Consider the following 12,973-nt stretch of genomic DNA (forward strand, 5'->3'; position numbering starts at 1 on the left):
ATAAAATTTCTTTTCGAAAAAAGTCTTCATCCTGATCCTTAAAAAATCGAGTACAGCAGCGACCACTGCGTCATCAACATCAAATTACTGCTCCTTTAGCCGTGGAAAGATATAAATACTACTATAAAGAGATAAAACTGTTGAGGTCCGGTGAATACAGTGGATGTTCCATCAATTCAATGCCAGCATCGTCAATCGTAGTCATACCAACTTAAGACTTATGCATTGCATTAATTGGTGTTATCTTGGTGAAACAAAACAACTTTTGCTAGTTTTCCACGCCGTTTCACGGGTATTTGATCACCCATTTTTTATATTTTCTGTATAAATACCCCGTAATTATGGCTTCAAGACTAAGGTATTTGATCATAACTATCCCTTGGCTATTCCAGAAAAGAGTGCCCATAATCTTGCCGGCGGATAGAATTGTCTTAAACTTCTTAGGAATCGGAGATGACGGTCATTGACTGTCGTTTCGTTTCAGGTTCGTAATAGTGAAGCCAGATTTCCTCCTTATGTTTCTTGCAAGTCTTGATTTATCTGCTCGCTTTACTTACTTTTTTCCATTTACGGGAACACGTTCTTGAACAAAACAACCTAATGACTACATTTAGAAAAAAACGAAAGAGAATTGAAAACTGTTTCCTTTATTAATATTACAGATACCTAAATAGTGCCTAACAGTATTTATATTTTTTCTTTCCAAGAGGTATACACATATATCATTCTCACTACTTAACGAACAAACTCGTAAACATTTGTGCATATTCATAAGCAATATAGGTAAGCAAATCAAGGTTGAGGTAGTATTATTTACGTAGAAACTAAATTATGTTGTAGTTTTTATATAGTTTCACGTTTCACATCCAAACAGTTCGAGTACTCATAGCATCTACGCCGTAGATGCTAGCAAAGGCAGATCTACAGATTTACTTATTTTTATTTCTAATACATAACGTAAATACAAACTCCAAATAGTTTTCTGAATAATAATACAGATAACCAAATATGATGTTTATTACAGAAATGTATTTAAATTAAATCAGTTTTTTTAATGCCTACTTAATATCAGCGATATTTTTACGCGTCTCTATATACCTTGTACTATTATATATTCTATGTCTATAGCCTGTAGTAATTACTCATACTTCTCTTAGTTTTTCTTATATGGTGATGGATTTTGTTACCTACAATTACGTTGATTACTGACGTATTATACTCTAGATACTAAATACTTTTTATATTTCTTTCATGGTGGTGGAACAGTCAACTCTGGTGAGTCGGTATGCCTTTATTTGGGTGCAAAAGGGTTAATTTAACAAATTCTACTTATTTATAATACGGAATGGTTTAATATAATAATAATTGTTACAGTTTAAACTCAACCATGGGATGAACATGTGCAAATACTGCGTCTTTTTGCGTCATTATTTTATGCATTTCTAATGTGGAATGATTTTATTTGTATTAATAATTTGGGTTTTATAATTATCATAACACATAAACTGGTTTTATTTAATATCGAATTTAACAATGCCATATGAGGATGCTTCGGTGCGAAAACACACAGCAAACAAGAGCATGTCGGGATCTATTGAGTAGTTTACCCACTACAGTAAGGCCGTTGTCAACTGATTCATCTATCCACTCATTTCCCTCAACATCTACTTTTACTTTATCTCACTTAGATGGGATCCATTAAATATATTAATCTCTTCCATTCGCTTTTATCATTCGTCAACTTATCATCTGCTCCTTCAACATGTCCTCTTTCATACTCCAATCTCTTCTTTGGCATTCCTCTCCTATTATGTCCACTTGCAATTTAACCATTATTTTCATAATATGGCCTAACCTTTTACTTCTTAACTTTTCTATCACTGGCGCCACTTTCAGACTTCCTCTTACAAATAATATGCAGCGGATTTACGCATGTATATGCACGCCACCGCTTGGGATTCGTTTGATAAATTATAATATGCGGTCAGCTAAAACAAAACACAAATAATAATTACACCGATTATTAATTTAATCATCGACAAATGCCGCAAAAGGTGTGGCCATGCGTTAACTTACCTACTGGAAATGTCAATTACGGTAACAATCAGTCAGTTTTAACATGACGTAAAGTCAGACGGGCCTGTAGCCAAATGGCAAGTCGATTCTCTTTCTACAAACTTCAACAAACAAAGTGTATAGGAATGACAGATCCGATGGAAAACTTGATCACTTGACCTGTCGAAAGCAAATGTCATTCACATACATTTTTGAATTTTTGAAGCGTTTGCGATCGAAGATGAAGGATTGACGACTTGGCTGCAGGCCCTGAACACAAATCCACAGAGTTCTTGAATTCAATCAACCAACTTAGAATTCCCTGTCGTACCTAATTCAAGCCCAAGTTTTACGCTTAGTTGGAAGAGAAAGGCGTATAGTTATAAAATACATGGCTAAAATTAACTAACCATTACGACGATTAAATGAAAAAATTCGAAGGCTTTACCGGGCTGCAAAAGAAGCTTCTTGGGAAAATGTTGTTTAAAGAATGGTTATAAACCTTGAATTGTTATTCTAGGAGGTGATGTGGTATTCATGTGCCGTGACGAGGGACCACTCCGAACGCCCGTACGATGGGTTCGAGAACATGGCAGACCTATCAAAGCTAACCACACAGACGTGAAAGGACGACTGGAAATGACTAGAGTATTGGTAAATGAGATTCTATTTCACTTCCTCTAAAGAGAAATTAGTGAGTGGTTTATCTACTTCTGCGAGTCGCGCTTTCTCTCGGGTTCTCAGGGTTCCATGCAAATCATTCTTGGTCATAAATAGAAAACTCATCATTAACAACCCATATTCGGTTTACTATTGAGCAAGAGTTTCCTATCAGAATGAGAGCCAGCGTGATGGACTATTGGCCTAACCCCTCTCATTCTGAGAGGGGACTCGAGCTCAGCAGTAAGCTGAATATTTGACAATGATGATGATGTTGAACATACAGTGTAAACTCTATATAACGACAGAGGGACTGTATCTACATTTAATGACGTTATAGCGAGTTGACGTTAAATGGAAAGAAGAAAAATATATGACTAATTATTTTTCGTCAGTACAGTGAGTTTGAAATTTTGTGAGCAACCAAAAATATGATAACGTATTATGTTCATGACTTTTACTAACAGTTAACAACAGTCTTTTTAACAGTCAATTGGGATTACGCGCAATCCCAATTTGTAAACAAAAGAACGATTTTCTCAGTAAGTTTTTTCAGCCGACAGTCGAATTTATTAAGGGCTAGGATAATAAAGTGACAACAAAATATACATAGCTGCTCGGTTTTTAATAATTTTGGCAACATAAAAGGTACTATTACGAGTAAGTTGCCAAAATTGATTGTTGTCGTTATAGAGAATGAGTGTAACGCTATGTAGACGTTATGATTGTATGGAAGGCAAGCAAATCAAAGCCATGTCGACGCTTTATCGAGTTTTGTCGTTAAATTTAGTGACGTTACACTTACACTGTATTTTTAAATGTTACAGCCATCGGACAGTGGCGTCTATATTTGCCAAGCGCCAAAGTATCTCGGCAATCCCAGAGCTGAGGTGCAAGTTGTATTGAATGTGGATAACTCCCGTAAGTACCTATGGAAAAGAATAAAATTAAAAAATAAGCTAACACACCTAAATACCTACATAAAACATGCCCTCGTGGAACGGTCGCAAGAACTGAACAGGTTGCATATGCGCGTTGGACAGTCTTTGCGAAAAGAAAATAGAAATTTTTAGTTTTAATGAAATTCCTTCTGCTTCTGGAAACTTCCCGTAAATGTTTTTTTTTAATAATACTGATTGACCCAAACGTTGTTCTAACATAATTGTAATTTTTTTTATTGCAAAGATAATAAAATCGCGATTGAAAATAGAAGTTGTGGATAGGTGAGTATAAACTACTGTACGGCGTATTTGCATATTTTCATACTTACAACATAAACTACTTGCTACTATGCACATAAACAATTCATGAATATTAGTTGAGCCTTTCTGTAGGAACGCAACTGATCACTAACAACGTGGCACGATACTTTCCTATTAAGAGATAGATTGTAGCATTAAAATCAATTCAAATAACGATTTTTCTATTGTATTACAGCCGTCACGTATAGACCTCCGTACAACCCGTGCCCATCGCATCAAGCCACCTGTGGAAATGGACAGTGTATCTCGAGATCAGCTATATGTGATGGAAACATTGACTGCGCTGATGGTTCTGATGAAGAGTCTTGTCGTAAGTAATCTAACCATTTTAAAACGTGCTTTAAAACGATCGTGAATCAATGAAAAGAATATATCTACAAGCGGACACCCGCGATTTCATCCAGCCTTAGACTTCCCCAATCCGGCCCTGTCACAAAATTCGTTCTTAGTGGATGTCTACTGACTATAAACTACCTCCCTGCCAAATTTAATTGTTCTACGTCAAGCGGTTTTCGAAATTTTTTGATGAAGATAACTCGTGATTTAAACCATACATAGTTATATATGACCAATGTTTTATATGATAATGTGATAGATTCAGTAAACATTCATAGTACTACTTTAGTAGACTCATAATAATTTCTTCAATAAATTTTGTTTGTTTATTTAAAATTATTGTTGCACACTTGAAACTTAAAACTACGAATAGCATGCAAAGGCGGCCTTAATTCTATCTCTTATCTATTTTTTAGATAACAATGGAGTGTGTGAGCCGAATCAATTCCAATGCGCGAATCGCAAGTGTGTTCTGAAGACTTGGATTTGCGATGACGAAGATGATTGCGGGGACAGATCCGATGAACAGAACTGTGGCCCTATGATACCTGGTCAACAATGCCGGCCAGTAGAATTTGCCTGCGCGACCAACGACCAATGTATACCCAAAAACTTCCACTGCGATGGACAGAGTGACTGCTTTGACAAGTCAGATGAAATTGGATGTGGTATGTTTAGTTATTAATATATCGTCAAATTACCGTTTGAGCGCGATCTCACGCTTGATAAAGCAAACAATAACGGTAACCTTAGAGCCTAGTTACCACCCTACCAGCAAAGATGTACTGCTGAGCAATATAGCGTTCCGTTCAATGAACTAGCCACGGCCGAAGCCTCCCACCAGCCAATATAGAGTGAAAGCAAGTGATTATCCCTATTTTACAAAGCCGCAAGTTTCTCGATCCGTACTACTTCCATTTGGAAGTAGCAGGTTCCAAGAGCCCACTCCCTCAACCGTCAACTCTTAACTGATAACTTGTGAAATTATATTCCCAACACTTCGAAAAAAACACGTTAATGACGAAAATTTCAAGGTCTTTGGTGAAGTTTAGGTTTTGTGGTAAAACAGCTTGTCGTTGCACCGTACAGTCGGCAGATGCTGCGTAAATCACTTGGTATTGTCATTATGTAATAAACATCTCGTAAATATCCAAAGCTGAAGCTCGGAACCTATTAAGAACCCAAAAACCCCTAATATAATATATATGATATATATCTGAGCTAAGAGTCGTTCCTTGCATTCTTAGCTTCTCCCCGTTAGTGTGGTCATCGATAACGTATTCTTCAACTCACAAGTTCAGAGACTTTATTGGTGATATATTATATTCACAAACGGAAGCTCGTATATCATTAATGTGCCTGAATCTTTCAGCCATTCATTTTCTTTATATTCATCAGATATTATGAATTAACTAAAAAGTTTGCATTTTTTTATAGCTCCAGTATACATAACGAGGCCACCAGTACCATCGAACCTAAAATTAAACCCGGGTGATACTTTAACGTTGAGATGTGAAGCTGTGGGTGTCCCAACGCCTCTCATATCATGGCGTCTAAACTGGGGAAATGTACCTGAAAAATGTACTTCCACAAGCTCCAATGGCAACGGAGTACTGACTTGCCCTGACATGCAAGTAAGTAAACGTTCTGTATTACTAAATAATATTTGTTTATTAACCAATATTTACCCCGCGCTAGAAAGCGCAGTGTTGATCAATCCCCCACCAGCAGGACTAACGAGATCAAGCGAATCGCAAAGATTCGCTGGATACAGGCGGCTCAGGATCGTGATGTTTGGAAGTCCCTTTACAAGGACCATATCCTGCGGAGGACGTCCATCAAAAAATATTATTGGATTCTAATTTGCGTAGTATTTTTAACTTGTAATAAATTCTCGTCTAAACAATTTCTAACGCCCATAAAGCTAACATATATAATTATAATTTCACACACAAGAAATGCAATTAAGTCGATAGTATATAGTTGTTCCAAAGCCATATTGTATTAATTATATATATTTTGTATATATATAAAAATAATAAATTATATTTTGTCTCCTCAGTCGGAAGATAGCGGTGCATATTCCTGCGAAGCAATAAACAACAGGGCAACTATTTTCGCAGCGCCCGATGCTATAGTCTACGTCAACAGAACCGCAGACGTATGTCCTTCTGGTTACTTCAACAGGTATGTTCAACAGGTTACTTCAACAACTAAATACTTGGTATAGCTTCCTATACAGGTGCCTACAGCACAGAACAGACAACGCTAAAAGCTAACGCTTTTATCTTATATCTGTGACCTACATTATGAATTGCAAATACATTTAACAATACTTTATCTATTTGGCTCCATCGATAATGTAGTGTTATCTAAATATAAAATTGTATTGGTATTGGAGAAAAGATTTGTATTTTCGTATGTTACAAATAAGCTCAAAAACTACGCCTTTACAAAGCGATAGGAACATACCTACAAGTTCGGGTTCTTTGTCATATTAAAACACGCATCTATGAATGTCAAAGAGTTTGCGTGAGTTCTTTGCTTGAAAATTGGACAAGTTAGTATAACACCAAATCGTGTTAATTTTTAATTTCATAATGAACGAAACTCTAAATTTTATTCAAAAAATTTAAATAATAAATGAGCTTGTTACTATGCTTTTGAGTCATTCTTTGTGTATTTTCAGTTATGTCAGTATTTTTTATGATATTTTTTTTGATTACTGATTTCAATAATAATAACAAAATAATGGACACATCGTTGTCTAACGCCATCGCCTCGCCCGCCGTGTGCTAAAGCACGGCGGTCGTTGACCTTACAGCTGATCACTTAGTGTATTTACAAGGGTGACAATGAAAATCCGTTTTGAAGTCAATGATACCTTTGATATTTTTCAGTTAATAAAAAAATACTAAATACGTGTCTATTAAATTTCGTTTAAGGTACAAAATATAAATAATAATTCGCGCACTCCAAAAATCCCTTTATACGAATATTGATATTTTCCAGTGAGGCCCGATCAGAAAGCGAGTGCATCCGTTGCTTCTGCTTTGGAAAGTCTACACGGTGTCAGAGTGCCGATCTCTTCATATTCACCATGCCCACACTTCTCGGAGAAGGTGGCACTAGGCTCGTCGGCATTAGTATGGGATACAATGGCGACATTCAGAAGGATGAAACCATCAATAATCAGTATTACTATCAGCCACTGAGGAATGGTGCTACGGTTAGATATAATTACACATTTTCTATCTAAACTTGAACTTATTCTGTTATTTATACAAACCACGCCCTTATAGAAGTGGCAAGAATACTGGCAACATCTCCACGTTCAACAGCCAGGCCTTTGCGTAATAAATAGTAAATATTATTATATTTTATCAATAATAATAATCAACCCTTTACTATTAATTACCAACACATATTCGGCTCACTGCTGAGCTCGAGTCTCCTCTCAGAAAGAGAGGGGTTAGCCAATAGTCCACAACGCTGACCAAAGGCGGATTGGCAGATTTCACACACGCAGAGAATTAAGAAAATTCTCTGGTATGCAGGTTTCTTCACGATGTTTTCATTACAAATATTATTTTCTTAGAATATCGACGCATTACTTTTATACATATAATTGATTTTAATTATTAAATAATCCACAGGTAACTAAACTTGAGTACGGTTCTCCTTGGGCAAGGAATTCGGAGACTCATCCTTACCTTACTCTACCTGAATCCTACAATGGTAACCAATTGACATCATACGGTGGAAGCATTAAGTATCGCTTATCGCCTCACACCTACCAATCATATGGCGAAGCAGAAAACGTCCCAGATATTATAATTTTGGTAAGTTATATTACTAGAAGATTATTAACTTAATCCGAACTTTTTAATGAATTCTCCAAATACTCTGGATTACTTTCTGATTGACGGACAGGCGTCTTTAATATATTTGCAGTAATAAAAGTTATATAGAAACTTTATAATATAGTTGAAAACTCAGTCATTACTAACATTTTTAGAAATACAATTAAAAAAAAATTAAATTTACAGGGTAAATACCAAAACTTGGTACACTACAGTCGTGCTCGCGGTAGGGAAATCTATATGGAAGCTCGTCTGACACCCAATAACTGGCAAAAACCAACCTCATCTGGACTAATACCAGCCTCCAGAGAAGACATTATGATGGCGTAAGTGAATTATTGACATCAATGTTTAATGAATTTCACAACAGGTTATATTTTTGTGTAATGCACCACTTTGTCTTTATTTGCTCAAGGTTTAGGATTTCCCTTTATATACTATAATGAAATGTAACAAAAATATTTTTTGTCTGCAGTTTAGATGACGTTGAAATGATTCTTTTGCGAGCGGACCTAAACAACGCTGGCGCTAACATTACTGATTTTACCATGGAATCAGCGCAACTATTGAATGTAGGACTCGGTGCTGCTAGTCTTGTGGAAGAATGCGAATGTCCTAAGGGATACAAGGGAAGATCATGCGAGGTACATTTTTTTCCTTTAAAACTTTTAAGGCTTCATCATCATCATCACGCAGTGCCATCCCCATAACGGAGTTTGGTGAAAAGCTTTCCTGTCCTCCGAAAAATGGTAGATATGAGTTCTTTTTTTGTAGTTTACTCCTTAAGAATCGACTTTCCATGTATAGCCGCGGTATGAAAAACTTAAGGGCAGTAAAATTCGATGAACGAATGACAGCGTTACGTTTTTGTTCGCAACCTATTCAGCTTTTACCGTGCGCTACCGCCAACAGCGTGTGCATATGCGCATTTAAATGATTACCAATTCTTATCGAAGAATATTTAAAAAAAAATTGGGTTATCTGCAGAAGCAATGTTCACAAAAGGGACGGAAGAAACAAAATGAGCTGAAATGGTAATTACATCTTCATCATTATTACCCATATCCGGCTCATTGTTTGCACGAGTCCCCTCTCAGAATGACTAGGGTTAGGCTAGTTCACCATGCCGTCTCTATGCGGATTGAAAGATAATTAAGGAAATTCTCGGGTGTGCACGTTGTTTTTCCTTTCTCAAGTTTAAGTATGTTTTCAGAAATGTGCTGACGGTTATGAGCTCCAGAACTCCGGTCCATGGAACGGTGTTTGCGTGCCAAAGGCACCGTGTCCACCAATGACGTACGGTGACCCAAGAAGCGGTGGCGACTGTCGTCCATGCCCGTGTCCACTTACCAACCGTGGAAACCAATTCGCTAGCGGTTGCTCCATCGGCCCCAGCGGAAACGTTGTCTGCGATTGCTTGCCCGGGTAAGCGTTAACATTCGAAGCTTTCAAAAATTAAAAAAAGCATTTATTTCAAGTATTCTCAGTTTACAAGCACTTTTGTTACGTCAGTTGACCATTTGTAAAGATTCTACCACCGGTTCGGAAGGTAGGTTCTTCTGAGAAGAAACCGACAAGAAACTCAACAGTTGCTCTTTTAAAAAAATCATACAATACTACAATTTGCAATTGATGACAACATTACAATTTCTTATAGTTTTACTTCCTATGTGAAAGTGGAAGCTGATCCAATGGCCTCCAAGTATCTTTATCATTGAGGAACTCATCAATGGTGTAGTAACCTCGACTAAGTAAATGTTTTTTAACACATTGCTTAAAGCTATACATTGGCAGGTCCATCACAGTCTTGGGGATCTTGTTATAGAAGAGTACACCCAAACCTACAAAAGATTTTTTTACTCGTTAACAAACTTCTTTATTGCTATAACTATGTAATAATTACAAGTACAAATAAATTGCCAAAATGTACACCCGACTATCCGAGCTGCTGGCCTATTTACTAAATTTTAGTAACTTACCTACTAGAGTTTGGCTAATGAAAGTAGAAATTGAAATCGCCCGCCAAATTAAAAAAAACGGAGTAAATTATTGTGCAAATATTGGAATAACTGAGTTTAATATCTACTTATTTGTAGGTAATAATGTATTCACAATAAAAATATTATTCAAACAAATTATGTAAACGTATGTTTTTTTTAATTTTAAAATGATTTTTTAAATTGGCTGGCGAATCCAGTCTCCACTTTCATTAGCCATACTATTATTATTAGTAATTCGTCACGTGATTCATATTGATCATTTCATGTATATAAAGCTAACTGATCAAAATTACTAATCAGTGTGTAACCATTTGCTAACAATAAGCTTTACGGAATACCAAAAATGCGGTTGTTACTGATTTGATGTTAATTACATTAAATGGCTAATAGACCAATGTTAGTGAATAGGCCAGCTAGTCAGATATACATGATGTAGTTGTTCAACTATCAAAGGATGGATTGCTTATATATAGTAATAAGTTAATAGCATAAAAAAATTGTGTGTAATCGGTTAATAGAATAGACGCATGCTGATAAGTATGATGTGAGTTTTATAGCATTTTCAAGTTTTTTATTACTATTAAAATTGCAGGTACGAAGGATCCGATTGCAGTTACTGTGCAGCCAACTATTTCGGTAATCCCCTAATTCCTGGTGATTCCTGCAAACCGAAACCGCAAGATAGCTGTGATCCAGTAGGAACTGCACAAGTCCGTCTCCCAGACGAATGTGTTTGTAAAGATAATGTTCAAGGGCGAAACTGTAACCAGTGCAAGGAGGGCTCATTCTTCTTATCGAACGATTTCAAGCTTGGATGCGCTATGTGCTTCTGCTCAGGAATACCGCCTCAGAAGTGTGTGAGCAGCACGTTGCGTAGGAGGACGACCACTGTTCGCTTCAACGTACCTACAGTAGTAGATCAGCTCACAGTGTACAGTAGTGCGTCTATTGGACCCGCTGGTGCCGTACGGTACATCACACCTGTAGACACTGGCTTACGACCTGGTCTTGTCAGAGGCGAAGTCAACATAAACACTATCACGCGATCAGAGCCATCCATCTTCTACTGGGGTCTTCAAGACAGGTAAATATCTGAATGCTATGAATTCTATTTTGAATTAAATATTTTTTCCTTTTGCCATCGAGACCCTTATTAGAGTACAAAAGGTATATTAAATGTTTTCCATTTCTAGTTTTGCTGGAGACAAAGTAACATCTTACGGAGGATTCCTTACTTACCAATTGCGCAATGTTCAACCAAACCCAAGTTTAAGAAACACAGCTGCAGATGTTCAACTTGTTAGCGTAAGTATAACATCACTTGAAAATAAATTAAATCAAACATACTATTCGAAGCTACTGGCTAGTAGTTCTAATTCACTATAGCAAACCCATCAAAGTTTCGTGACTAGGGTTATATGGACTCTATCAGCAGACTTGACGAAACACATGCAGATCATTTAAAAATACATACGACTTGAATAACTAATTCTTATTTACATCTTTTACAGGACAATAGCTTAACATTCCTTTACTTCGGCGAAGCTATGCCAACGAGTGATGGTTACTTGAACGCCAGCGTACAATTTATCGAAAGTTCGGGCTGGCAAAGGTAATTCATTGTTTAAATTGATTATTTTCTTTTCCTAATCGTACACAGAGTGGCAGAGTGGTCGTGATTTTAGCAACGAAAAACTTTCTGTGCAATGCTCTTCCACTTTTGACGATTGGCTGCATTATGAGAATACTCCACCATGGATGATTGTGTAGCAGCCTTAACTAAATTTGTCCAGTGGATCGGAAATCGGTCTTTGGATTTTTTGCCTTCGACTTGGCCCTGCACTACCAACCGGTCGATTGAATCCTGATTTCCAGAGACGTGGTCAAAGAACTTTAAAATCCGTAAAAAAACAATCGACGAAAGTTTTTCTTTTATCTTTAGTTCCTTGAGAATGGAAACGTTGGTTCTGATTGTCTTCCAAGGAATCCTTAATAACCATCTCTTACGCCACATCACCAGGTTTTTCCTTATACTTATCACGATGATTGTCCGATTCCAAAGATCTCAGCATTGGAGAATGTATTGCAGCATTTTTTATAACCTTATGCCATCAAACAATTATAGAGTTTATTGCTTACTGATAGAGATCCTCACAGAGTGAAATTAAAAATATTATTGAAATCAACAGATCAGACGGCAAACCAGTAACTCGAGAACACTTCCTTCTTGCATTGGCTGATGTGAAGACCATTCTGATAAAGGCTACTTACTCCAGTGAAACGGACATAGCCTCTATAGATAGCGCTAGCATTGACACCGCAGATGAACGTGGCGACGGTCCCATGGCCCAACACGTAGAACAGTGCTCCTGTCCCGAAGGTTATATTGGTACCTCATGTGAAGACTGTGCGCCTGGATACACAAGGTAAACTACAATTTGTTATTATGATGAGTTTTGTTGCAAATGTTGCACTGGTTGACCTTTTACTACTATGCTTAAGCTTGACAACTACGGCTCAGGTTAATGGTCACAGGCGATACATGTAGGACATATTCCATGCATGTCTTTGAAGTGTTGCTCTATAGGCTATAGTTTTTACTCAGCATTGATGGGTAACGCATGGTCCATCAATTATAATTATAAATACGCATCAAAGTAATAAGGGAAAATTCTTTTAAGTGGTCAACTATGAATTGCTAATATTTTAGTTCCTCGCAGCTTTCCAATCTGAGATGTAGTACACAGCTGTCAAGTTAATTACTACAATAAGCAGAATACAGCATATCATCAAACAC

At 36.9% G+C, this 12,973-nt stretch overlaps 1 protein-coding gene across 6 annotated transcripts in view; it reads left to right on the forward strand.

Annotated features, from left to right (window-relative positions):
• Nucleotides 1-12,973, forward strand: part of LOC112042894 (basement membrane-specific heparan sulfate proteoglycan core protein) — a 202,891-nt gene that overhangs the window by 154,753 nt on the left and 35,165 nt on the right. For all 6 annotated transcript variants that reach the window (XM_052890521.1, XM_052890525.1, XM_052890523.1 and 3 more), the window contains 15 exons: nucleotides 2,576-2,709; nucleotides 3,543-3,636; nucleotides 4,153-4,287; nucleotides 4,730-4,981; nucleotides 5,751-5,947; nucleotides 6,376-6,500; nucleotides 7,326-7,542; nucleotides 7,970-8,155; nucleotides 8,363-8,502; nucleotides 8,652-8,820; nucleotides 9,390-9,601; nucleotides 10,769-11,260; nucleotides 11,370-11,481; nucleotides 11,688-11,788; nucleotides 12,366-12,602. In XM_052890521.1, coding sequence (XP_052746481.1) covers nucleotides 2,576-2,709; nucleotides 3,543-3,636; nucleotides 4,153-4,287; nucleotides 4,730-4,981; nucleotides 5,751-5,947; nucleotides 6,376-6,500; nucleotides 7,326-7,542; nucleotides 7,970-8,155; nucleotides 8,363-8,502; nucleotides 8,652-8,820; nucleotides 9,390-9,601; nucleotides 10,769-11,260; nucleotides 11,370-11,481; nucleotides 11,688-11,788; nucleotides 12,366-12,602 — 2,803 coding nt within the window. The remainder of the gene's footprint in view (nucleotides 1-2,575; nucleotides 2,710-3,542; nucleotides 3,637-4,152; nucleotides 4,288-4,729; nucleotides 4,982-5,750; nucleotides 5,948-6,375; nucleotides 6,501-7,325; nucleotides 7,543-7,969; nucleotides 8,156-8,362; nucleotides 8,503-8,651; nucleotides 8,821-9,389; nucleotides 9,602-10,768; nucleotides 11,261-11,369; nucleotides 11,482-11,687; nucleotides 11,789-12,365; nucleotides 12,603-12,973) is intronic.

The sequence above is a fragment of the Bicyclus anynana genome, chromosome Z (genome assembly GCF_947172395.1).
Source record: "Bicyclus anynana chromosome Z, ilBicAnyn1.1, whole genome shotgun sequence".
Taxonomy (NCBI): domain Eukaryota; kingdom Metazoa; phylum Arthropoda; class Insecta; order Lepidoptera; family Nymphalidae; genus Bicyclus; species Bicyclus anynana.